Raw genomic sequence first — 27,251 nt, 5'->3', positions numbered from 1 at the left:
ATGATAAAATGAGAGAATTGCGAAAATAGAAAGTCAGTTGTCAACATTTCGGGTTACGATATTCAAGAAAAAATGAGGTAGATTCGTCAAGTATTGACGTAGTTATTACCCGTTTACATTAGCTAAAATATATTTCGAAGATTGGGGAATATAAACACGAACCCATGTTTAAAACTGCATATCAAAATGTCAAACACAAACTTTCTTCGAAAGCACTAACTCACGATCATTTGTCTCACTTCCGGTACACCGGTATAAGTCTAATATTGGAACAAAGTTAAAGGCTATAGACAACTAACAATTTTCCGTGGTCAGTCTTCATCACTCGCAATTCTTTCCGTGGCACAAATATTACAAATTGAAGAGAATGAACAATGTATCATAATATTGTTTCCAATGTTGGTTTAAACTCACAGGTTCCATTATGTAATAAAGCAGAAAGGGTAGCATAAAACGCCACAAAAACTGGTCATGCTTATATGTCGGCTCTTTCCCTCAACTCTAGGCTTAAAATGGTTGTAGGACTGGTTTCCTCCCTTAATTCCAGTAAATGTCCTTTTAATATTAACTATAGTCATATGTAATTCACTTAAGTGAATTCAACAAAATATTTTATAACAATATGTTGTGGTCGACATATCATCATATGCCTGTATATTTTGTATGATGATATATGACTATTGTATTCTATTTCAGCCTGTAGTGTGATGTGTTCCAAGCACTGTCATATTATGGAACAACCTCCCATCAGAAATTGTCCTCCTGCCAACGCTTGAATCCTTCAAGCTGGCAGTAAGCCAAATGTCATACAATTAGTTGCGGCAGAGTGTGCTTTTAACCTGATTTTAACTCTTATACATATACTTGTCACGGCCCGAACTTGGTCACGCTAGGGAAAAAGTTGTGTGTTGGCCCAGTTAGCTCAGTTGGAAGAGCACTTGCCCTGTTAGCGAGGTGTATCGGGATTGAGTCTCAGACTAGCCACACAATTATCTCACCCTGTGACATACTAACACTTTCAAACTTCGTGTAAGTCTTACTTTCTTTATTTGACGTTTCATTGTCAATACTTTTATTGTATAAATATTTTTCTTGCTCTGACAGCGCGATCTGTTAATAATACCCAAAAGGGGAGTTCAACAGTATCCGAAGATAGATAGATAGATGTGTTTGTAATTTGGAGTCAAGCTCCTTTGTGCAATACTGAATAAGATAATGTTTGGTATGTTTGCAACAAGTTCATAACAATTTAGGGTAAAAATAAATTAGATTATAGTAAATTTCTTTGTTCTTCATTAGCATACATGCCATACGTCCCGGATTGTCCGGGACAGTCCCGGAAATGAAGAACTTGTCCCGCTGTCCCGGAAATCTGTCAAATGTCCCGGAATTTACAAAATCCATATATATTAGAGTTGATCCCTTAAAGCAGCGTTAGGTGAAAGATTTAGGAACCAGTACTATTACATAATATTCACTATATATTCTGTTTGTCTACTTTCTGTGGCTATGACCTTTATTGCAGTCCTTTGCTCTACCTGTTGGGCTCTATCTTTATCCCTTTGCATGCTGGGAAATTTGTTGTCTGCTAAAATGTCATCTGCTGAATTTCTAAAATTAGCATTTTCTTCGTTTTTTTTCTCAAAGAATACTATCAGAATAGCAAACAGTTTGGATCCTGATGAGACGCCACATTTTGTGGCGTCTCATCTGGATCCAAACTGTTTGCAAAGGCCTTTAAAATTCAGTTCCAGCACTGAAAGGGTTAAAATCTTTGTGGCAATGATATACAATTTTACTCTAAAGGCTCTTGACATAAATTTTCGCTCTACATTCATGGCTCTTGATATACAATCCTTATTTTCGCTTTTGGAAAACATTGAACAATAATGGCAATTGGTTTTTAATGTAGGATACTAGCCTTAAATATAATCTCTTACTTTGTACTATTAGATAATAGCATGAACTCTTGACTCTCTCTCTACACTGTATTTCACCACTAAACGCTCTTGCTCTATTTATAGAACCTTGCTCTACAATCTATCAAATATGCTTCATTCTTGGCCCTTTTTAAACACTACATATCAAATATGCTTCATTCTTGGCCCTTGCTATACACTACATATCAAATATGCTTTATTCTTGGCCCTTGCTATACACTACATATCAAATATGCTTCATTCTTGGCCCTTGCTATACACTACATATCAAATATGCTTTATTCTTGGCCCTTCCTATACACTACATATCAAATATGCTTTATTCTTGGCCCTTGCTATACACTACATGACTGATCTTTACTCTAGTTTTGGGCTCTACACTCAAGGCTATTGTTTGAAACATTGAGGCTCTTCTTTTTAATTCAATGCTTATGATGAAATCTGTGGTCTGGTTAAACACTATAACATATTTCTACACCATAAACCCTCTCCGTTTTTGCTCTACACCCAATGCTCTAAATGTTTGCTCACACTTGCTATCCCTATACCACTTAGATACGTATTTTCACGCATTTATAGTCCCTTAAAAATTTATATTTAAGACCTTTCTTTCTAGATTCAAGTTTTTAAGGCTTCATCTCCAAACCTTAGATACTGATGAGCAGCAAACAACATAAAACCTGAACAGACTGCGAGTTAATCACAGGCTTTTCTGGTTCTATGCTGTTTGCACATAGCTATTTTTACTTTGCTTCTAAGTGGGAAAAGGCTTTACAATAAATAAGTCATAAAATACTTAAAAAGACTTCACCTGTTTAAAATCAATTTATTCACACAATCATAGACATTAATTCACACTGACATGTACATTTATATAAATGAGTAACAGATGATGTTAACATCGTGTACATTTTATTCACACAAACATGGACATTTACTTAAATGACTAACATATTATGTGAACAAAGTATCAGAAAATTGCACAGTTTATACAAGCAAACGAAATACAAAAATGCTGTTAACAATAAAACATATCAAAAAGCTGTATTCAATAAACACTCATGACCAAATAGACACAGGACAGCATATATAATTGAGTCTTGCATTGGAAAACTGGGCTTAATGCATGTGCGTAAAGTGTCGTTCTATATTAGCCTGTACTGACAGGGACAACACTTTCCACTTTTATGGTATTTTTCCTTAAAAACAACAAAAATCCAATTTAGCAAAAAATGTGTTATCCCTGATAAGCATGTGCAAACTGCACAGGCAAATCTGGGGTGACACTTAACGCACATGCATTAAGCAAATTTTTCCCATAAAAAGTCAATATTATTAATTCAAAGTTCAAACTAGGTCATGGTCCGAGTGAAGGTCCGAGTGAGGTTTGGTGATATGTATGGAGAAGGAATGATCAAAAGCTACAATTACTTTGCATGTACTTAGGCGATGCAGTAAGAGGTGTTGGTGATAGACAATACAGTAAAATCTTGTTCACCAAGAAACGGCCCATTTGAACTACATGTATAATAAGACAAAACTCCCAATAAGATAAAGGTCATGGTCACAGACAGTTTGGGTGATACAGGTGGATTGGCAAAGGCCACAAGCAGCAAGGTCAAGGTCAGTTTGGGTGATACAGGTGGATTGGCAATGACCACAAGCAGCAAGGTCAGTTTGGGCGATACAGGTGGATTGGCTAAGGCCACAAGCAGCAAGGTCAAGGTCATTTTAGGCAATACAGGAGGATTGGCAATGGCCACAAGCAACAACTGTGTTAGAACCAAAGTCACTGTCTTAAGCCTTTATCACTCAGATACGCACTTTGGCCCTTTTGTTATCTCTTAGAAAATTAAAGTAAATTTAAGACCTTTCTTACTAGATTCAAGTTTTCAAAGCCTTCGTTTCCAAACCCTACGATAATGATGAGCAATAAACAGTATAAAACCTAAACAGACTGCGAGTTACTCTAAAGTAATCAAACTAAATTTAAGTTCTTTCTTACTAAATATAGGTTTTCAAAGCCTTCGTTTCCAACCTTAAGATACTGATGAGCAACAAGCAGTAGCAACAAGCAGCATAGAACCTTAACATAGTGCGAGTTACTCGCAGGCTGTTCTGGTTTTATGCTGGTTGCATACAGTCATTTTAACTTAACTTCTGAGCAGAAAGGGATTAATACGGGGGATGAGAGCTAGACATCATAGTAACATTTAATTAACCTTGCAGACCAAATGAGTCACATTCTGAGAAAACTGGGCATAATGCATGTGCGTACAGTGTCGTCCCAGATTAGCCTGTGCAGTCCGCACAGGCTAATCAGGGACAACACTTTCTGCTTTTATGACATTTTTCCTTTACACGAAGTCTCTTTTTATCAAAAATCCAATTTAGGCGGAAAGTGTCGTCCCTTATTAGCCTGTGCAGACTGCACAGGCTAATCTGGGACAACACTGTACGCACATCATTATGATCAGTTTTCTCAGAACGCGACGCAAATTGTTGACAAGACTATCTCAACATGACTCCAGATGAAGATGTCAGGGGCATACAAATGAGATTTGAGATTTGTTGATTATGCTTTTTTAATATAACAACATATTTATACAATTTAATGAGCAATTTTAGAAATTCTGATTTCAAACAAACAAACAAAAACACCACAAATATGCATATCAAATAAAAGAATTATAAATGCATTTATGCGACAAAATGTTCAAGTGTATTTCATATGCGATATATTAAACTTACAAAAGATCAGATTAAAACATAAATTCATTGACCATTACAACATGAAACAAAGTCATGAATAAAACGCCTTTAAACTTGTATCAGTACCACTCATGCACATTATTACGACAAAACTGCACAGGCTAGTCTGGGATGACATTTTACGCACATGCTTTAAGCCCAGTATTCCCAGAATGCAGCTTAAAAAATCTACTCCATATTGTCGCTGTCGTTCTCAAACCTCGTAGCTACAAAATGACAACTTTTCAGAAGAGAGAAAAAAACGTCTTTTTTTTTTATAACGATGTTTTAGAAATAGAAATTCTGTAAAAATACCAAACAAATGAAGCTGCAAAATACGGTATAAGCCATAGACGCGTAAGTCATACTGATAAGTCATACTGACAGTCAGACATGGTAGCAACGATATTTTGTCACCACAGTTTTGTCATTTTTATGAGGTACGACAATTCGTCCTGATAGGAAACCTCGTAGTTGCAAAGAATTTTTTTTATAAAAACGTTTTTATCAAATTTGTTCAAACGAAACGACGTACCTATAGGTGAAATGGCGTCGCTACGACTTTCGCCGGGAAAAAAGCCAACAATCATTCTACAACATTTTGTCACGTGGCTTTTTCAAGGGTTCTGATTGGCGTAGAGCTACGAGATATAGCACAAAACACGCACCAGACTTAATATATTCGGAAAAGACGAAAAAAATATTTCGAAAATTTTGGAGCTACGAGGTTTGATAATATCAGCGACGATATTGAGGATGCATGTGTAATTCAATTCAATTATTCTTCCATCACCCTTTAACTTATGCATTTGATCTACGCACTTCCTAATTAAAAATGGAATTGTTTAATGGATATTAAATTTCACTTAGATAAGTCTTTATAGCGTTTTCTATATAACCCTAAAAATGCAACTGATCAGTAAATATTACTGAACAAAGGGCTTAATTATTAAATTCATTTTGGTAGCAAAAAATAGCACACTTGCATAATAAAATCAATTTTCTCAGAGAAACAATCTAGGACAGACAGAAGTGCGGAGGGCATGATGTTATAAACCAATTTATGCCTAGCGTCTAGAAAAAAGGCCTTGGCAAACTGCGTAGACCCAGATTAGACGCCGCATGATGTGGGGTCTCATCTGGGTCTTCCCTGTTTGCTTAAAGGAATTTCTGTAAGAAAGATTCTAAATAAAGAAATAAATATACTAGACATCCCTAATTTTAGGATTTTTTTATATCCAATTTAGAAGGATGAAAGAGTCCACTAGGCATAAATGGGTTAACAGTACAATGTATGACAATTAAATTAGCCTCAGCACCATAAAAAAGCAAATAAATAATGCTAAAAATATTGTATTTGAAAACAATATGGTCTGGTGTCACGGACAACAACACAAGTAGAGAAAAGCTAAATGCAAAATGTCAAAATTGCTGTAAAAACATATCACACATTTTGAAAACATGTACACATTATAAAAACCACATGATACATTCATGCACAAAAGGGTAAATATAATACAGCAGAGAATGCAAAGGGCGTATTATACATTACTGATTACGAATGAAAATACCTGTATAAGGAAACGAACATTAAAATTATTTGTTTACTTGCAGGTACTGGACAATTTTGTTAAGTGTTTCATACATTAACGTCTTAACCTTATAATACTTTAAATATAATTAAATTATGAGTATGTTAAACTAGAAAAACATTTTAATATTAATTTTTTTTCCTGTCCAAATTTTGGTATTTAAGCTGCTTTAACCCTCATGTGACTCGTGTCTCTAGTGATGAAATACATCTTTGTTGTTTTAAATATTATGTATGGCAAGAATGTATTAATTGCTAACAACATTCATAAAGACTAAACCCCAAACCTGTATCAGAATTTCACAAACATGTCTTTAATTGTAAGGTTAACAACAATTAAAGAATAATTGAATATGAACAATAGTTTTAGGTCAATAAACTTAATTAGTGTCCATTTGAACAATTGCCATTTTAAAATGCATAAAATTATTTTTGGGGAATGTACGTAAAACTTAAAAAAATGTTTTCCTCATCATTATTGAGAAATATATATATAAACAAGAGATGTGTTTGTCAGAAACACAATACTCCCTATTGCGCAGCTTTGAAATAAAATTTCAATATATGATTTGGCAGGTGTATAAACTATCTCCCTTTAAAAGCTTATTACTTCCCTTGGATTGTATTTTTTAACTTTTGACCTTGAAGGATGACACTGACCTTTCACCACTCAAAATGTGCAGCTCCATGAGGTACACATGCATGCCATATATCAAGTTGCTATCTTCAATATTGCAAAAGTTATGGCCAAAAGTTATGGCCAATGTTAAAGTTTTCGGACGGACTGACAGATGGAGGGACAGAGAATTCAAATGCTATATGCCACCCTACGGGGGGCATAATAAAAATTGAACAATATTAAGATAATTTTATACTATTTACCCTTTTTAATGGATTGAATGTTACAGATACAAAAAGATTTACCAAAGCCACATGATTTTAGCCAATGTCAAACTTTTTGATTCACTCCAATCAGTAGTTAACAGAAATCTTGTGTAGAACAGCTGATAAGGATGCAAAAAGTTTAATACATTATGTACATACATGTAACCCAGTAACACAAATGAAACATTGACACAAGAAACATACATGATTTCATATGTTTATGTATTATTCTTCCCATTATGGCTTATAAGCCTTCTGTGCAAATGCGCAGGCTGTTCTTGAGCTGTCCACATATTGCACAAGATCCAATTGTGCATGCCGTGGCTAGATAAATCCTTGCACCTACTCATGAATAAGGCCACTATAAATGACAATGTGGCCCTTTCAGTAAAACATTTGACAAACAACTTTGAATAACTAAGTGGAAATAAGAGTGAAATAATTGCCTGGGACCACATTTTTGTTTACAAAATATTAATTCTCGAAATATGAAATTTTACTTAAATATGTTAATTTTAATTAAATTTAAAGAACATTTCTAAACCATTTGCTTTATTTGCTTACTTTGAATTACCAGCTTTCAAAAGTATAATGTTGACATGTTCAATGGAATCTAGACTAAGACATGACTTGGTATTTGTGACAGCAAAATTATGTTTAAATTTGCTTGCAAACATTCATATGACAACATCGTATCATGAAATCAGCACTTGATTCTGTATTCATTCCAACTGGTCACTTGATTCTGTTTCCATGCCAACAGAAGCCTAGTTTCGGTATCTATGCCGAAGCAGTAATCTCCCGATATCACAGCTCATTGTGATTTGATCCAAAAACAAGATCAAGGCCTGTTTTCACAAAAAGGGAAAAACATCAATTAATAAAATTGCTAAATTTCATTAAAATGGTCGCTCTCATAAAATTTCTAGATTTAATGAATGTTCTCACATTTGTTGGTGTTTTTATAAATTCTGTTTTTGTATTATAGATTGTATTCACAGTAGTATTGTTTTAAACATGTTTAGATTACCTAAACATACCATTTTAACACAATTTTCAACAGAATTTCTCTGGATTTCTTGTATTGTATTTGACATTAAACTTTATCTAAAACGTTTACTTGGTCCAAATGAAGCACTGACTCGAAAATTTGTGAAAACCTGCCCTGACCTCCCATTTTTTTGCTAGTGGTACCCATGGTAACTAAACCACTTGCATAAACAGCTCTAACAGTAGATTTTGTTACCATGAAAACAGCTCTACACTGCACTTGTAGCATCTGATTCTTGTCACAAATTGTATCCACCAACACAAGCACCTATCAATCGCATCAATCCCGATGAAAACACAAATGACACATACACAATGTACGATACTATGCTAGCGGTCACACTGCACTATATTGCGCTCTTGATCTTGATTTGTTTCTGATATTTCCAGAACGCGTTCAAGTGAATCGTCTATTGAGTTTACTCTGGACGTCGCTCGTGAACTCAGTTTAGAGGAATAGTCATCACCCTGAAATGTAGTATTCTAAAGCTTTAATGAGTATACTAAAACTGGACTGTGTATTCTGAAGCTGGACTGATTATTCTAAAGCTTTACTGAGTATTACACATGTATAAAGCTTTACTGAGTATTCTAAAGCAGAACTAAGTATTCTATGGCTTTACAGAGTATTCTTAAGCTGGACCAAGTATTCTAAAGCTTTACTGAGTATTCTAAATCTTAACTGAGTATTCTTAAGCTTGACTGAGTATTCTAAAGTTTTACTGAGTATTCTAAAACTGGAACGAGTATTCTCAAGCTGGACTGAGTATTCTAAAGCTTGACCAAGTATTCTAAAGCTTTACTGAGTATTTTAAAGCTTCACTGTGTATCATAAAGCTTCAACTGAGTATTCAAAAGCTTTACCTAGTATTCTAAAGCTTTACTGAGTATTTTAAAGCTTGACCAAGTATTCTAAAGCTTTACTGAGTATTTTAAAGCTTTACTGAGTATTCCAAAGCTTTACTGAGTATTCTAAAGCGTTACAGAATATTCCAAAGCTTTACTGAGTATTACATAGCTTTAATGAGTATTCCAAAGCTTTACTGAATATTCTAAAGCTTTACTGGGTATTTTAAAGCTGGACCAAGTATTAAAAAACTTTACAGAGTATTCTAAAGCAGAACTAAGTATTCTATGGCTTTACAGAGTATTCTTAAGCTGGACCAAGTATTCTAAAGCTTTACTGAGTATTCTAAAGCTTAACTGAGTATTCTTAAGCTTGACTGAGTATTCTAAAGTTTTACTGAGTATTCTAAAACTGGAACGAGTATTCTCAAGCTGGACTGAGTATTCTAAAGCTTGACCAAGTATTCTAAAGCTTTACTGAGTATTTTAAAGCTTCACTGTGTATCATAAAGCTTCAACTGAGTATTCAAAAGCTTTACCTAGTATTCTAAAGCTTTACTGAGTATTTTAAAGCTTGACCAAGTATTCTAAAGCTTTACTGAGTATTTTAAAGCTTTACTGAGTATTCCAAAGCTTTACTGAGTATTCTAAAGCGTTACAGAGTATTCCAAAGCTTTACTGAGTATTACATAGCTTTAATGAGTATTCCAAAGCTTTACTGAATATTCTAAAGCTTTACTGGGTATTTTAAAGCTGGACCAAGTATTAAAAAACTTTACAGAGTATTCTAAAGCTTTACCTGGACCAAGTATTCTAAAGCTTTACAGAGTAATCTAAAGTGTAACAGAATATTCTAAAAGCCTGACTAAGTATTCTAAAGCTTAACATTTAATAATAAAGATTAACTAATAATTTGTAAGCTTTACCGAGTATTCTAATGCTTTACTGAGTATTTTAAAGCTTCAATGATTAATCTTTAGCTTTACCGAGTATTCTCAAGCTCTACCGAGCAGTATAAAGCCTTAACAGAGTATTTTAAAGCTTAAACGAGTATTCTAAAGCTGGACTGAGTACTCTAAAGCATAACCTTGAATTATAAAGCTTTAAAGAGTATTTTAAAGCTTTACAGATATTCTAGAGCTTTACAGAGTAATTTAAAGCTTTACAGAGTAATCTTGAGCTGAACCCAGTATTCTAAAGCCTAACCAAGTATTATAAAGCCTTACAGAGTATTCTAAAGTTTTACCCAGTATTCTAAAGCCATTTCTCTTTATAAGCATCATTCTGAGAAAACTGGGCTTAATGCAGAGATCACACTTTCTGCCTAAACTGGATTTTTTATTAGAAGAGTCTTCCTTTAATTAAAACATTCTGTAAAGTGGAAAAAATGTTTCGCTCTTGTATGGTATGAAATTACTGAGGGTGTTTATCCCATACACCATCAGTTACTAATGGTTTAACTAATAATACCCTTAGTTAAGAACTATTTTCATAACATACCAGCATGGTATAGATATAAAAGTGATAATAAATATTACTTTTAAATTTACCAATAAACAAACAAATTATATATTTTATAAGCGGCACACCCACAAGTGAAACTTTTCATTTTCTGTGATTACAGATGGATAAATATACAATTGACAATATACCATTTTTTTAATGTTATTTAAAGAATTTCACAGGACTAAAATCCTGAATTCAAAATATTTTGCTTTGTTTTCTTAATAGGGAAATGGTATGCATTCATATGTGTGATAAATAGCTTTTTGACAAAAAACACTGTTCAGTTGTAACTGTCAAATTTGTTTCACTTGCAAAAACAAGTAGACTATACATTCCAGCATTATAACAACCTGTTCAATTTTCTCGTCTAGCATTTTGAAAAACTCAATCTGGCTGTGGGTGATGTGCATGTCCTTCCTCGTTCCTGTGAACTCCTTGCCATCTCGTACTGGCACCTTGATTGGAATCAAGTGATCCTGAAATGGTAATGAGATCACATGATCCTGAAATGGAAATGGGATTATGTGATCCAAGTGGAAATGGGATCATGGAATACCGTTGGAAATGGGATGATGTCATCCCACATGATCCCAGTGGAAATGGAATAATTTAACAATAGTGGAAATGGGATCATGTCATAAACTAGTGAAATTTGGGATCATGTGAAACTAGTGGAAATGGGATTATGTACTTTAGGTGGAAATGGGACCATGTGATCCTATTGGAAATTGGATCATGTGATCCTAGTGGAAATGTCATCATGTAATACTAGAGGAAATGGCATCCTGTGATCCTAATTGAAATATGATCATGAGATCCTAGTGAAAATGGGATCTCGTGATACTATTGGAAATGGGATAATGTAATACAAGTACACATGGAATCATGTTATACAAGTGGAACCTACCGCAAAGAGAAACATGTTATATTAATGGAAAAGGAATCAGGTAAGGTTAATAGAAATAGGATCTGGTATATGGAATCATGTGATCCTATCTTAAACAGGATAAGGTAAATAGGAGCAGGTGAATCTTGCAGAAACAGGATTAGGTGATTGGCATTGGGTTATTGTCATGAAAATGAGATCAGGTGATACTGAAAAGGATATGGGATACAGTGAATGTTCATGTGATCCTGAAATTCAAATTGAATTGAGTGTTTCTCAAAATGGCATACAGTGATTCTAAAATGAAGATCGTTTACAGTGATTCTGAAATGACAACTGAATACAATGAGCCTGAAACGTAAATCGGATTAGGTGATACTAAAATGGAATCAGGAGATCCTGAAATCGAATCATCTGATACCAGTTGAAACAGGATCAGGTAAATTATAGGATCAGGTGAACCTGTTAAATAAATGACCTGGTAATTGGGATCTGGTTATCTTAGTGGAAATGGGTTCAAGTGATACTGCCATGGATATGGGATATGATGAGAATTGAATGTTTATGAGATGTAGTGATTTTGCAGTGTTTTTTTTTCACTGTTTTTGGAATGGGGCCAGGTCCCTTTGGATTGGGAAAATTTGCGGTGTTTTGACAAAAATTGGGAAATTAGAGTTGTTGTTGTTTTGCTTAAAAATGCTTCAAAATTGAGGATACAAGTGTGTCCAGTATTAAATTTACTAAGGTTGAACTTATTTGGATGGTAGATGAACGAAATATCGAGATCTAAAAAAAAAAAATAAAAAATTTATTTTTTGTTGGAAACCTTCCATTGGGAATTTTTAGCTCCCATTTGGGGAAAATTTATACATTTTTCCATTGGGAATGGGTCCGGTCACAGTGAAAACGGGATTGAGAGATCCTGAAATGAAGACCATAAACGGTGATTCCAAAATGAAAATGGTATCAGGTGATTTAGAAATGTAAATGGGATCAGTTTATCATAAAATGAAAATGGGAACATGTTATCCTAGTGCAAATAGGATCAGATGGAATAGGATTTATTGATCAGACAAGACAATGGAAGCTCACTCTTTTCATCTTTTAGAAGCAACTTGACCTTGAGCCGTCGGTAAGAAGCAGTGGGTAGCAACTGACTCATGAAAACTGTGTAAGTTCCATGAATGTATAACATTTTATGTGGACAGACTGATGGGAAGACTGAGTGACAAACCACCAGAGTTACTGAGGATGTCATACCATGGAAAACCATGTTTTGCACACAATCATGTATAACGCGAACCCATTTTTTTAAATGCCCAAATGCGTCACTGCAAAGCTTTATTTTGTATTCAAAGAAGGAAGCTTTTTATGAAAAGGAGCATGGGTAGCATACCATTCTATCAGCTTTGTGTCCTGGTATGTCGACATCTATGTGTGTGACCTTGGTTGATTCCGATGACCCATTGACGTGACTCGATGCTGGCGGCTTCAACAAGGTTGCTGCTGCTTTTATAGGTGAATTCTTTGTTTTTGTAGCCTTTGAACTTATATCTTCAGAGCTGTTTGAAATGTGGCTGTTCACATGTTGATGTTTGTGTTCCTTCTTCTCTCCTGTAATGATACAAATTACTAGAATAACGTATGTTTGTTTAACCTTTTACCACTTACATAAGCGCTTCAACGCAATTGTAATCAATTTGTAATACAATTAAATTTAACTAAAGACCTTGCCTACAAGATTAAAATTTAAAAAGCTTTATTGCACAGCTTAAAATGAGCGTCAAACAGCATAAAACCTTAATAGACCGATTACCATACCTATAGTTGGGTACAGTAAAAGAAATAGCAAAGTAAAATGACGCTTTGTTTTAACTTCCATAAATAGTACCTGTGAATTATTTATGTTGTTTAAATTTTACAATGTAAGTGCATTATCACATGGTATTAGCTTACTTAACAGTGCTACTTCGGGAGCTAAAATAGCAATACAGATCATTTTCATTATTTCCTATTTAACAGTTTGCACAGTCATGAATTTCAGATGTTCAACATTGGTTTATTCTGAAAGTAGCATTTACACATTTTGAATTTAATTAGATACCATTGTAAAGCATGTTATGCCATAATCTCAAATATGCTACTGTAGCAAGTTATTTAAGGACCATATTTAGGATAAATTGGATTTGACTAACATTTACCTGTCAGGCCTTTTCCTTGCGGGTATCTACAGGTACGTTAAACGGACCCATACCCAAACAGAAATTGTAAAAAAAATCCCGATTTGAAAAAAAAAATCCCAATTGAAAAATTTTTTTAAAAAATTTATAAAAAAATTGCTTTTATGTCCATTGTAAATATTGCTATTTTAATCCATTTATGACTAGTAGACTCTCCCATCTTTCTAAATTGGATCAATTTATTTCCAAAATTAGCGATGTCTAGTATATTTATTTCCATATTTAGAATATTTCTAACAGAAATTCCTTTAAGCAAACAGCGCAGACCCGCATGACATGCCGCGTCTCATCTGGGCCTACACTGTTTGCCAAGGCTTGCTAAGCATAAATGGATTAATCTTGAAATGCTTTAAAGTTTCTTTGTATCTCATGTGAACACACTAGTACCTTTGGCCCCCTTGTTTTAGGAAGACATCTAAGCTATATTTGATGAAAATCGACAAAAGCCATTCCTTATTGCCTGATTTACAGTTCTATATTTCTGTAGAATTTTTAAACAACCTAACATTCATCTAGTAAAGGGCTATATGCAACCAGCATAAAACAAGACATTTGTCTACAGAAAATGTTCAGCCAGGGGAGAGCCCTGTAGGCTGTTTTGCACACACCTTGGCTCTTCTTTTTCTTGGTTTATACCTTGAAATATTTCAATGGGTGGCATAATTAATACATCAAACATGCTGTTGTTTTTAATAAAGATCTTTAATATATGATCATATTAAATCAGTTTGCAAAGCGACGGTAGTCACAAAACCTAGGTTGTTTTGCACACACCTTTGTTCTTCTTTTCTTGTGTCCGTCTGATTTTTACCTTGCAATATTTCGATGGGTGGTCTAACTAGAGCTATGTCACAGATGTGATGTATACACCCACGTGCCTTATTGACACAGACTATTTTGCATGCTGTCTTCACAAAACAAGAGAATCTAATTTATGGCAATTTTTTAGAATTATTATGCCATTATCATTTATGGCCATTTTGACCTTTAAGCTCTTGAATCCTTTTGCATTACACGCCGTCCAATGAATGAGAAAAAATTAATGTACAGAGTCATTTTAAAATCTCACAATGAATGACATAGTTATGGCCCAGACAAGCTCATTTATGGCCATTTTTGACTTCTGAACTCCAAGTGTGACCTTGACCTTGGAGATATTGACATAATTCTTTCGCATGACACCCATCCAATGATTCTGCACAAATGTACCGAGTAATTTTAAAATCTCACAATGAATGACATAGTTATGGCCCGGACAAGATCATTTACTGCCATTTTTAGCTCGACTATTCTATATGAAATATATATAGTGGAGCTATCCTACTCACCCGGGCGTCGGCGTCTGCGTTAGCGTGCAAATGTTAAAGTTTTCGTACTACCCCAATTATTTTCTTTGTCCCTTGACATATTGCTTTCATATTTTGCATACTTGTTAACCAACATGACCCCAACCTAAAAACAAGAGCAGACAACTCTATCAAGCATTTTGTCATAATTATGGCCCCTTTTCCACTTAGAATATGCAGCAAATGTTAAAGTTTGCGTACTACCCCAATTATTTTCAATGTCCCTTGACATATTGCTTTCATATTTTGCATACTTGTTAACCATCATGACCCCAACCTACAAACAAGAGCAGACAACTCTATCAAGCATTTTGTCATAATTATGGCCCTTTTTATACTTAGAATATGCATATTATTGATAAATTTATGTTAAAGTTTGCGTACTACCCCAAATATTTCCTATATCCTTTGACATATTGCTTTTATATGATGCATACTTGTTTACCAAGATGACCCCAACCTTTAAACAAGAGCAGACCACTGTATCAAGCATTTTGGCATAATTATGGCCCCTTTTACACTAAGATAATTGAACATTTTGCTTAAATTGCCATTACTTCTTTATTTATGATCACACTTTATTATTACTTTGACAAAACAACACTTACCTGAATACCACAATGGATTCCACCCAAACAATACCACACGCCCCTACCCAGAATTCCTTCCCCCCCAACCTCCCCCCAATTTTTTTTTAAACATCATCTAATAAATTATCACACCCCACATAATACCTCCCTCTCACCCCCCACCCGCCCCCCAACCCCCATTTTTTTTTTAAACATCATCTTATAAATTACCACACCCCACATTATACCCCCTCTCACCCCCTACCCCCCCCTACCCCCACATTTTTTTAAACATTATCTAATAAATTACCACACCCCACATTATACCCCCCTCTCATCCCCCTACCCCCCCCCCCCAAATTTTTTTATTTTTCCTTTTTTTATTTTTGAAATCTAATAAATTATTGAATATGAACAATTTCCCAATTATGGCTTACGATATACTGTCAAGCACTCGAATAGTCGAGCCCGCTGTCCTCTGACAGCTCTTGTTGACCTTTGAACACACAATGTGATATTGACGTTGCAGATATCGACGTAATTCTTTCGCGCGACACACCATCTAATTATGGTGAACATATGTGCAAAATGATTTTAAAATCTCACAATGAATGACAAAGTTATGGCCTGGACAACTCATTTATGGCCATTTTTGACCTTTGAACACAAAGTGTGACTTTGACCTTGGAGATATCATCGTAATTCTTTCGTGTGACACACCATTCAATAATGGTGAACAAATGTGCCAAATGATTTTCAAATCTCACAATGAACAACATAGTTATGGCTTGGCCAAGCTCATTTATGGCCATTTTTGACCTTGGAACTTTAAATGTGACCTTGACCTTGAAGATATTGACGTAATTCTTTCGCACGACACACCATCCAATGATGGTGAACTAATATGCCAAATGATTTAAAATCTCACAATGAATGACATAATTATGGCCCAGACAAGCTCATTTATTGCCAATTTTGATCTTTGAACTCAAAGTGTGACCTTGACCTTGGAGATATCGACTTAATTCTTTCGCGCGACAAACCGTCCAATGATGGTGAACACGTTTGCCAAATGATTTTAAAAACTCACAATAAACGACAAAGTTATGGCCCGGACAAGCTTTTGACCTTTGAACTCCATGTGTAAGCTTGACCTCGGAGATATCGACATACTTTTTTCACACGACACCATCCCATGATGGTGGACAAATGTACCAAGTCATTTTTAAATCTAAGGATAAATGACATAGTTATGGTCCAGACAAACTTTCGGTTTAAAACACACTTAGTGACCCCGTGACCTAGTTTTTGACCTTGCATGACCATATTTAAACTTGACCTAGACATCATCTAGATACAACTTTTGACCAAGTTTGGTGAAGATCGGATGAAATTTCGGGACAGACTGACCGACCGATAAACCGACCGACAAAGTGACTCCTATATAGCCCCCATTACCAAGTGTAATGGGGGTATAATAAATACATCAAACATGCTGTTGTTTTTAATAAAATCTTTAAAATATGATCATATTAATTCAGTTTGCAAAGTGACAGTAGTCACAAAACCTAGGCTGTTTTGCACACACCTTTGCTCTTTTTTTTCTTGTGACCATCTGGTTTGCTATACATCTCATCTTCCTCATTGCCCTGTGTTGGGGACTGCTGCTGGCTGCGACCGCATCCCATGGTTCCTGCAACAACAAAATCAAGATGTGTTTGTGAAACACAATGTCCCCTTATATGACATTTGACATTGTAGGATGCCCTTGACCTTGACCCTTCACCACTCAAAATGTGCAGCTCCATGAGATACACGTGCATTTCAAATATAAAATTGCTAGCTTCAATATTGCAGAAGTGACATTACATGAGCAATTTTGACCCATATATTTGACCTTGAAGGATGACCTTGACCTTTCACCACTAAAAATGTGCAGCTCCATGAGATACACATGCATGCCAAATATCAAGTTGCTATCTTCAATATTGCAAAAGTATTCATAAAATTAGCGATTTGGGCCACATGTATTTGACCTCTGACCTTGAAGGATGACCTTGACCTTTCACCACTCAAAATGTGCAGCTCTATGAGATACACATGCATGCCAAATGTCAAGTTGCTATCTTCAATATTGCAAAAGTACTCATAAAATGAGCGATGTTTGCCACATATATTTGACATCTGACCTTGAAGGATGACCTTGACCTTTTACCACTCAAAATGTGCAGCTCCATGAGATACACATGCATGCCAAATATCAAGTTGCTATTTTGAATATTGAAATACTGCAAAAGTGTACATAAAATTAGCGATTTTGACTCATATATTTGACCTTTGACCTTGAAGGATGACCTTGACCTTTCACCACAAAATGTGCAGCTCCATGAGATACATATGCATGCCAAATATCAAGTTGCTATCTTCAATATTGCAAAAGTTATTGCAAATGTTAAAGTTGGCGCAAACTAACCAACCAACCAACAGACCAACCAACCAAAAGACCAACAGACAGGGCAAAAACAATATGTCCCCCACTCCTATAGTGGGGGACATAACAAGGACAAAAAGTTTAGTTCTAACAATATTCGTAATCCCTTATTTTGAACTTACTAAGGCTCTGCCAAAAAGTTCTATGGTCCCTGGAACAAAACAGTAATAAAGAATACTAGGTTAGTATTATAGAATGTAATATCAATTGCAAACCCATGGATTATATATGTACCGGGCTCTGCACAAAACAGGGCTTAATACATGTGTGTAAAGTGTCGTCTCAGATAAGCCTCTGCAAACTGCTCAGGCTATTTAACCCTTTACCACTTAGATATGTATTTTGACGCATTTGTGGTCCCTTAGAAAGTTATATTTAATTAAAGACCTTTCTTACTTCATTCAAGTTTTAAAGGCTTCATTTTCAAAACTCAGATACTGATGAGCAGTAAACAGCATAAAACCTGAACAGAATGCGAGATACTCGCAGGCTGTTATGGTTTTATGCTGTTTGCAAAAGCCATTTTCACTTCACTTGTTATGTGGGAAAGGGTTTAAGACAACACTTTCCGCATGCACTGGGTTTTCATTTACAAGGGGCCTCCTTTAAAGGAAGAATTCTATAAAAGCAGAAAGTGTTGTCCCTGCGACCACGACTCATGGTTCCTGCAACAACAATAGGGAAACAAGTCCCTGTGACCACATCTCATGGTTCCTGCAACAACAATAGGGAAACAAGTCCCTGCGACCACATCTCATGGTTACAGCGACAACAATAGGGAAACAAGTCCCTGCGACCACATCTCATGGTTACTGCAACAACAATAGTGAAACAAGTCCCTGCGACCACATCTCATGGTTCCTGCAACAACAAAAGGGAAACAAGTCCCTGCGACCACATCTCATGTTTACTGCAACAACAATAGGGAAAAAAGTCCCTGCGACCACATCTTATGGTTAATGCGACAACAATAGGGAAACAAGTCCCTGCGACCACATCTCATGGTTAATGCGACAACAATAGGGAAACAAGTCCCTGCGACCACATCTCATGGTTACTGCGACAACAATAGGGAAACAAGTCCCTGCGACCACATCTCATGGTTACTGCGACAACAATAGGGAAACAAGTCCCTGCGACCACATCTCATGGTTAATGCGACAACAATAGGGAAACAAGTCCCTGCGACCACATCTAATGGTTACTGCGACAACAATAGGGAAACAAGTCCTTGCGACCACATCTCATGGTTACTGCGACAACAATAGGGAAACAAGTCCCTGCGACCACATCTCATGGTTAATGCGACAACAATAGGGAAACAAGTCCCTGCGACCACATCTGGTTACTGCGACAACAATAGGGAAACAAGTCCCTGCGACCACATCTCATGGCTACTGCGACAACAATAGGAAAACAAGTCCCTGCGACCACATCTCATGGTTTAAATGCGACAACAATAGGGAAACAAGTCCCTGCGACCACATCTCATGGTTACAGCGACAACAATAGGGAAACAAGTCCCTGCGACCACATCTAATGGTTACAGCGACAACAATAGGGAAACAAGTCTCTGCGACCACATCTCATGGTTCCTGCAACAACAATTGGGAAACAAGTCCCTGCGACCACATCTTATGGTTACTGCGACAACAAAAGGGAAACAAGTCCCTGCGACCACATCTCATGGTAAATGCGACAACAATAGGGAAACAAGTCCCTGCGACCACATCTCATGGTTAATGCAACAACAATAGGGAAACAAGTCCCTGCGACCACATCTCATGGTTAATGCAACAACAATAGGGAAACAAGTCCCTGCGACCACATCTCATGGTTCCTGCGACAACAATAGGGAAACAAGTCCCTGCGACCACATCTCATGGTTCCTGCAACAACAATAGGGAAACAAGTCCCTGCGACCACATCTCATGGTTACTGCGACACAACAATAGGGAAACAAGTCCCTGCGACCACATCTCATGGTTACTGCCACAACAATAGGGAAACAAGTCCCTGCGACCACATCTCATGGTTCCTGCAACAACAATAGGGAAACAAGTCCCTGCGACCACATCTCATGGTTAATGCAACAACAATAGGGAAACAAGTCCCTGCGACCACATCTAATGGTTCCTGCAACAACAAAAGGGAAACAAGTCCCTGCGACCACATCTCATGGTAAATGCGACAACAATAGGGAAACAAGTCCCTGCGACCACATCTCATGGTTAATGCAACAACAATAGGGAAACAAGTCCCTGCGACCACATCTCATGGTTCCTGCAACAACAATAGGGAAACAAGTACCTGCGACCACATCTCATGGTTAATGCGACAACAATAGGGAAACAAGTCCCTGCGACCACATTTAATGGATCCTGCACCAACAATAGGGAAACAAGTCCCTGCGACCACATCTCATGGTTCCTGCAACAACAATAGGGAAACAAGTCCCTGCGACCACATCTCATGGTTCCTGCAACAACAATAGGGAAACAAGTCCCTGCGACCACATCTCATGGATCTTGCAACAACAATAGGGAAACAAGTCCCTGCGACCACATCTCATGGATCTTGCAACAACAATAGGGAAACAAGTCCCTGCGACCACATCTCATGGTTCCTGCAACAACAATAGGGAAACAAGTCCCTGCGACCACATCTCATGGTTCATGCAACAACAATAGGGAAACAAGTCCCTGCGACCACATCTCATGGATCTTGCACCAACAATAGGGAAACAAGTCCCTGCGACCACATCTTATGGTTCCTGCAACAACAATAGGGAAACAAGTCCCTGCGACCACATCTCATGGATCCTGCACCAACAATAGGGAAACAAGTCCCTGCGACCACATCTCATGGTTCCTGCAACAACAATAGGGAAACAAGTCCCTGCGACCACATCTCATGGTTCCTGCAACAACAATAGGGAAACAAGTCCCTGCGACCACATCTCATGGTTCCTGCAACAACAATAGGGAAACAAGTACCTGCGACCACATCTCATGGTTAATGCGACAACAATAGGGAAACAAGTCCCTGCGACCACATCTCATGGATCCTGCACCAACAATAGGGAAACAAGTCCCTGCGACCACATCTCATGGATCTTGCACCAACAAAAGGGAAACAAGTCCCTGCGACCACATCTCATGGTTCCTGCAACAACAATAGGGAAACAAGTCCCTGCGACCACATCTCATGGTTCCTGCAACAACAATAGGAAAACAAGTCCCTGCGACCACATCTCATGGATCTTGCACCAACAATAGGGAAACAAGTCCCTGCGACCACATCTCATGGATCTTGCAACAACAATAGGGAAACAAGTCCCTGCGACCACATCTCATGGTTCCTACAACAACAATAGGGAAACAAGTCCCTGCGACCACATCTCATGGTTCCTGCAACAACAATAGGGAAACAAGTCCCTGCGACCACATCTCATGGATCTTGCACCAACAATAGGGAAACAAGTCCCTGCGACCACATCTTATGGTTCCTGCAACAACAATAGGGAAACAAGTCCCTGCGACCACATCTCATGGATCCTGCACCAACAATAGGGAAACAAGTCCCTGCGACCACATCTCATGGTTCCTGCAACAACAATAGGGAAACAAGTCCCTGCGACCACATCTCATGGTTCCTGCAACAACAATAGGGAAACAAGTCCCTGCGACCACATCTCATGGTTCCTGCAACAACAATAGGGAAACAAGTCCCTGCTACCACATCTAATGGTTACTGCGACAACAATAGGGAAACAAGTCCCTGCAACCACATCTCATGGTTAATGCAACAACAATAGGGAAACAAGTCCCTGCGACCACATCTCATGGTTAATGCGACAACAATAGGGAAACAAGTCCCTGCGACCACATCTCATGGTTAATGCGACAACAATAGGGAAACAAGTCCCTGCGACCACATCTCATGGTTCCTGCAACAACAATAGGGAAACAAGTCCCTGCGACCACATCTCATGGTTCCTGCAACAACAATAGGGAAACAAGTCCCTGCTACCACATCTCATGGTTAATGCGACAACAATAGGGAAACAAGTCCCTGCGACCACATCTCATGGTTCCTGCGACAACAATAGGGAAACAAGTCCCTGCGACCACATCTCATGGTTCCTGCAACAACAATAGGGAAACAAGTCCCTGCGACCACATCTCATGGTTACTGCGACAACAATAGGGAAACAAGTCCCTGCGACCACATCTCATGGTTACTGCGACAACAATAGGGAAACAAGTCCCTGCGACCACATCTCATGGTTCCTGCAACAACAATAGGGAAACAAGTCCCTGCGACCACATCTCATGGTTAATGCAACAACAATAGGGAAACAAATCCCTGTGACCACATCTCATGGTTCCTGCAACAACAAAAGGGAAACAAGTCCCTGCGACCACATCTCATGGTAAATGTGACAACAATAGGGAAACAAGTCCCTGCGACCACATCTCATGGTTAATGCAACAACAATAGGGAAACAAGTCCCTGCGACCACATCTCATGGTTAATGCAACAACAATAGGGAAACAAGTCCCTGCGACCACATCTCATGGTTCCTGCAACAACAATAGGGAAACAAGTCCCTGCGACCACATCTCATGGTTCCTGCAACAACAATAGGGAAACAAGTACCTGCGACCACATCTCATGGTTAATGCGACAACAATAGGGAAACAAGTCCCTGCGACCACATCTCATGGATCCTGCACCAACAATAGGGAAACAAGTCCCTGCGACCACATCTCATGGTTCCTGCAACAACAATAGGGAAACAAGTCCCTGCGACCACATCTCATGGTTAATGCAACAACAATAGGGAAACTGGTTCCCTGCAACCACATCTCATGGATCTTGCAACAACAATAGGGAAACAAGTTAAGGTATGAGCTGCACCCTGGGAAAACTGGGCTTAACCCTTTACCACTTAGATACGTATTTAACCCTTTAACACTTAGATACGTATTTAACCCTTTAACACTTAGATACGTATTTAACCCTTTAACAATTAGATACGTATTTTGATGCGTTTGTAGTCCCTTAAAAAGTTAAATTTAATTACATACCTTTATTACTAGATGCAAGTTTTAAAGGCTTCATTTCAAACCCTAAGATACTGATGAGTAGCAAACAGCATAAAACCTGAACTGACTGCGAGTTACTCGCAGGCTGTTCTGGTTTTATGCTGTTTGCACATGGCCATTTTCACTTTGCTACTGAGTGGGAAAGGCTTAATGCATGTGCTTAAAATGCGGACTGCACAGGCTTACACACTACACTTTAAAATGCGGACTGCACAGGCTTACACACTACACTACAAACACTACATTAGCAATCATAATAGTACCAGTGGGCAACTTGTCCTAAAGGACAAATGCTGTGTGCTCTGTAATTGTATTATTGCTGTTGTATAGATTATGAAGGTGATTATTACTGTTTACACTTTAACTATTAGAAAATGTTTACAGCTCATTAAAACTCTTAAATATGCTTCTACAATAAAGAACAAGTAGGTCAAATAAGTCACTTAAAGCAAAAGATAAAGAGGCTAGTTTGGCTACACTCTTATATACAGACTTGGTAGAGTGTGTGAACATCTTTCAAATTTTCATAACAATCTGCAAGTGGTATGTGGTTCTTTCAGTTTACATTAGGGTTATTCTATGACTAGCATTAGTATTGTGTCCCATGAGGTTTAATGAACAATATTTTCAAAGACCCACAATTAAAATAAAAATAATACACTACTTTCATTTAATAGTATTCAAATTTGATACCTGTTTTCCCTACTTTTTTACTTAAACGCTATACTTTCACCAGTCCTTATTTTAGGACTAGGTATTTTATTTGCAATATCTTTCTTACAATTATTTGAGGAAAGGTTTTAAGTATATAAAAGTATTGTGACCTTAAGTAATGACATGGATTTATATTTCCCAGTGTCAACACATTGTAACCCCACTAACTCAGTGTGATAATAGGTGGACTGTTACTTTACATATTACGGAAAATGTCTCAGATACCAAAATAATATTCAAGATGGTGACCTTTCTAAGAGGACTGTGGCTAAAAGCCCTGATGAGATTACAGACCATGATTTGTATGATAACATGAACCTCATATGATTTGATAATGCTACAGTGTCACATGAAGTACTAATAGCTGAAATGTTTATCTGTTACCAGTACAGTCCAAAGTATTATATGAGTTGATTTTAGCCCCCAGTTAAAGGGGTGTCGTTTTATGTATATAGATATATATTGAATATTTACAGTAAGATGATCAAGATGGCTTCATTTTCTAAGGCAACTTTGACTAAAGGCTCTGATTCAGTTATAGACTTTTGTTGTTCGCCCTGTCAAGAGCACAATATTGACCAATTGGCAGAGTTTTACTGCAACAACTGTCTAAAGTTTTATTGTGCAAAATCAAAATGTATTAACCTGCATGGTGAGTTGTTTGGGAAACATGTGACGTACGGCAGAAAAGACCCAAGTAAGTGGCCAGTGGCCAAGGAAGTGGAGGATTTCCTTCAGAAATGTGACCTTCATGAAGACAAACGTCTTGAACTGTACTGCGATGACCACAGTCAGCTATGCTGCCCTAATTGTGTTTTGCTCAATCACAGGTAACTCAGACATGTATTTGATTTCAAAAATGTTTGTTGTAATAAATCATCAATTCAATTTAACATTAGTCCAATCAATTATTTGTATGTAATGTTTTTTTTGGAGAACATGAAATGTGAATAAAAGTACGATGATGACTAATATTAACTATGTCACTATTACAAATAGAAATAAATTTTAAAATGTAGACATATAACATCTCTTATTACCTGAAAATAACAATTTAAAAACAACAATAACATAATCAACAATGGTTCAGAAACATTTTTGCATAATGCAACATGCAGACATTGCAGGCTTCATACAGCAAACAATTATAAGAACTATGCGACACACGCCAGAAAATAAATATAATTCTAGACGAGATTGAAAAGACCACCATGAAAGAGCTAGATGATAAGTTGGCCAATCTTCAAGCTTCTGTCAAGACTGATGCAGAAAATTGCAGCAAGCTTAAAAACAAAATTAAACAACTCAGTGGCACAATACATTACATCGTTGATAAGGGCAAAGCAGAGCTCAAATTCCTTGCAAGTAAGAAATGTCTGGAAAAAGTTAAGCAGTCAGAAACTTATCTGAAGGAAAACTCTATTCAGGTAAAAAGTTCACTGAATTTTGAGGCAGACAGTGAATTTCAACAGTATTTGTCTAAACTGTCAGGTCTGGGGAAGATTGTGATAGCACTGAGGCTATGCCTCTGCAGGGTAACCAATACCAGGTTTTCACTGTGCAAGGAATATCAGAGCATCATGTAAGCATACCAAGTGATTCATACCAGAGCGTCAATATCAGAACCATGTGTGTTCTCTTTAATGATCAGATCCTTATTGCAGATTGTTATAATCACCAAGTTAAGCTGCTCAATCCGCAATACCAGGTGTTGGGACATTGTGATTTCAATCATTATCCAAATGGTATCTGTCAAATCACACCAAATGAAGTAGCCATTGCTGTGGATGAGATTCAGGGACATGGGGTCCAGTTTGTCACAGTGGATGATTGGCAGCTGTTTAACCCTTTCCATGACAGCCATTTAGCCAATATAAGCCTCTCCAGTTACCACAAGACCTAGCTGCCTGCTGACCAGTGGCTGATAGCCATCTTATCAATATCAGTACCCCATCTTTACAGGCATTATTGGAAAAACACTGTTTTATGACCCTCATTGCTTTGAACCTGATATTCTCATAAAAATTGAAATATTATTGAAAAATACTCAATATGAAAGTTTTAGCTTATAAAATTTCCTTTCCTGTGGTGTAAACTGTATGTTTCTACCTTAATTTATTAGTCAGTTATAGTCAGGCAAAGTTTATCGTTGTGTGTTTTACTGCGTTTCAATGCAAATCTACCTCTTTAGAAACGCAACCATCATTGCCTTTAAACCTGATTTTCTCATAAAAGTTGAAATATTATTGAAAAACACTCAATATGAAAGTTTTAGCTAATAAAATTTCCTTTCCTGTGGTGTAAACTTATGTTTCTACATTATTTTCTTTATCAGTAATAGTCATGTAAAGTTGACCGTTGTGTGTTTTACTGGGTTTAAATGCAAATCTCTTTCCAGCTCATATAGAAACTTTGCGAAGTTGGTTTTGTTGAATCAAATACAAATAATTATATTTTGGAATATTTTTTTTTTTCTTACTTTCCAAACTACAATTCTTCTTTCTTGAAGATTTTTTTATTTTATAAATTCATTCTACAAGCCTCAAAATTCATGTAAATTCTTATAAATAACTATAGAAAAACACAGAGTTTCTCAATTAACTTCATTCATTTTCAAAATCAATTGTATTATTTCTTATAAAATTCTTACAATACTAGGTATTTCTATTACATTAATTCACCAAATGATTTATTAACATTTATAGATACCGGTAACAATTTAATTGGATGTTGCATAATGTGCCATGAATATTCATATAATCAATTTGCATTTTGCATTTTATTACCGATCGAAATCCGGCAATGTCGGTGTCTTCAATAAGTCTTCAGTTCGTGTATTTATTTGCAAAATTCCAATTTTTGGCGGCTACTTTATTATCAAATACTCCAGTTTATAATCTGATCGCCGACATATAACTTTATATCCCAGAAGTCACCGACAAACCCGTGTATTTGTGTACCAAATAACAAAACGCCGAGGTAACATGGCACGCGCGCTAACGTCATCTGAAGACTACTGCTGCGTCCGGTAAACATGTTTATTCAAAGTGTCTAGAACCCGTGTTTCTTATCCCTAAATGTTATATTAGCACGTGTGCTATTAATTATTATGTTGGTCAGTTCAAAGGCATATTGAAGACTGCCGACTGTGTCTTTGTTTTATTGCCCAATCAAGCACCGATAATCCAATATCCTGTGTATTACGAAACACAAACTTTTGATAAGCACGTGTGGCTTGTAAAAACATTTGAGTGTAAAAGCCATAAAACATATCGATGTAATTCTCGTATATGATCTCGGAAACAAATATTTACGATATAATGGA

At 36.8% G+C, this 27,251-nt stretch overlaps 2 protein-coding genes across 21 annotated transcripts in view; both read right to left on the bottom strand.

Annotated features, from left to right (window-relative positions):
• Positions 1-261, bottom strand: part of LOC127842729 (ubiquitin carboxyl-terminal hydrolase 20-like) — a 60,517-nt gene extending 60,256 nt beyond the window's left edge. For 2 of the 6 annotated variants that reach the window (XM_052372405.1, XM_052372409.1), the window contains exon 1: positions 163-261. The gene's annotated coding sequence lies outside the window, so the exon portion shown is untranslated. The remainder of the gene's footprint in view (positions 1-162) is intronic. The other 4 variants (XM_052372407.1, XM_052372406.1, XM_052372410.1 and 1 more) reach the window with 4 other exon arrangements.
• Positions 262-2,750: 2,489 nt separating this feature from the next.
• Positions 2,751-27,251, bottom strand: part of LOC127842734 (uncharacterized) — a 118,948-nt gene continuing 94,447 nt past the window's right edge. For all 15 annotated transcript variants that reach the window (XM_052372420.1, XM_052372427.1, XM_052372428.1 and 12 more), the window contains 4 exons: positions 17,199-17,303; positions 12,852-13,069; positions 10,920-11,045; positions 2,751-8,685 (listed from right to left, as the gene is read on the bottom strand). In XM_052372420.1, coding sequence (XP_052228380.1) covers positions 8,548-8,685; positions 10,920-11,045; positions 12,852-13,069; positions 17,199-17,303 — 587 coding nt within the window. In that variant the 3' untranslated portion in view covers positions 2,751-8,547. The remainder of the gene's footprint in view (positions 8,686-10,919; positions 11,046-12,851; positions 13,070-17,198; positions 17,304-27,251) is intronic.

This window comes from Dreissena polymorpha, chromosome 8, assembly GCF_020536995.1.
Source record: "Dreissena polymorpha isolate Duluth1 chromosome 8, UMN_Dpol_1.0, whole genome shotgun sequence".
Taxonomy (NCBI): Eukaryota; Metazoa; Mollusca; class Bivalvia; order Myida; family Dreissenidae; genus Dreissena; species Dreissena polymorpha.
The sequence above is the reverse complement of the archived record's forward strand: the minus strand, read 5'-3'. Positions and strand labels throughout refer to the sequence as shown.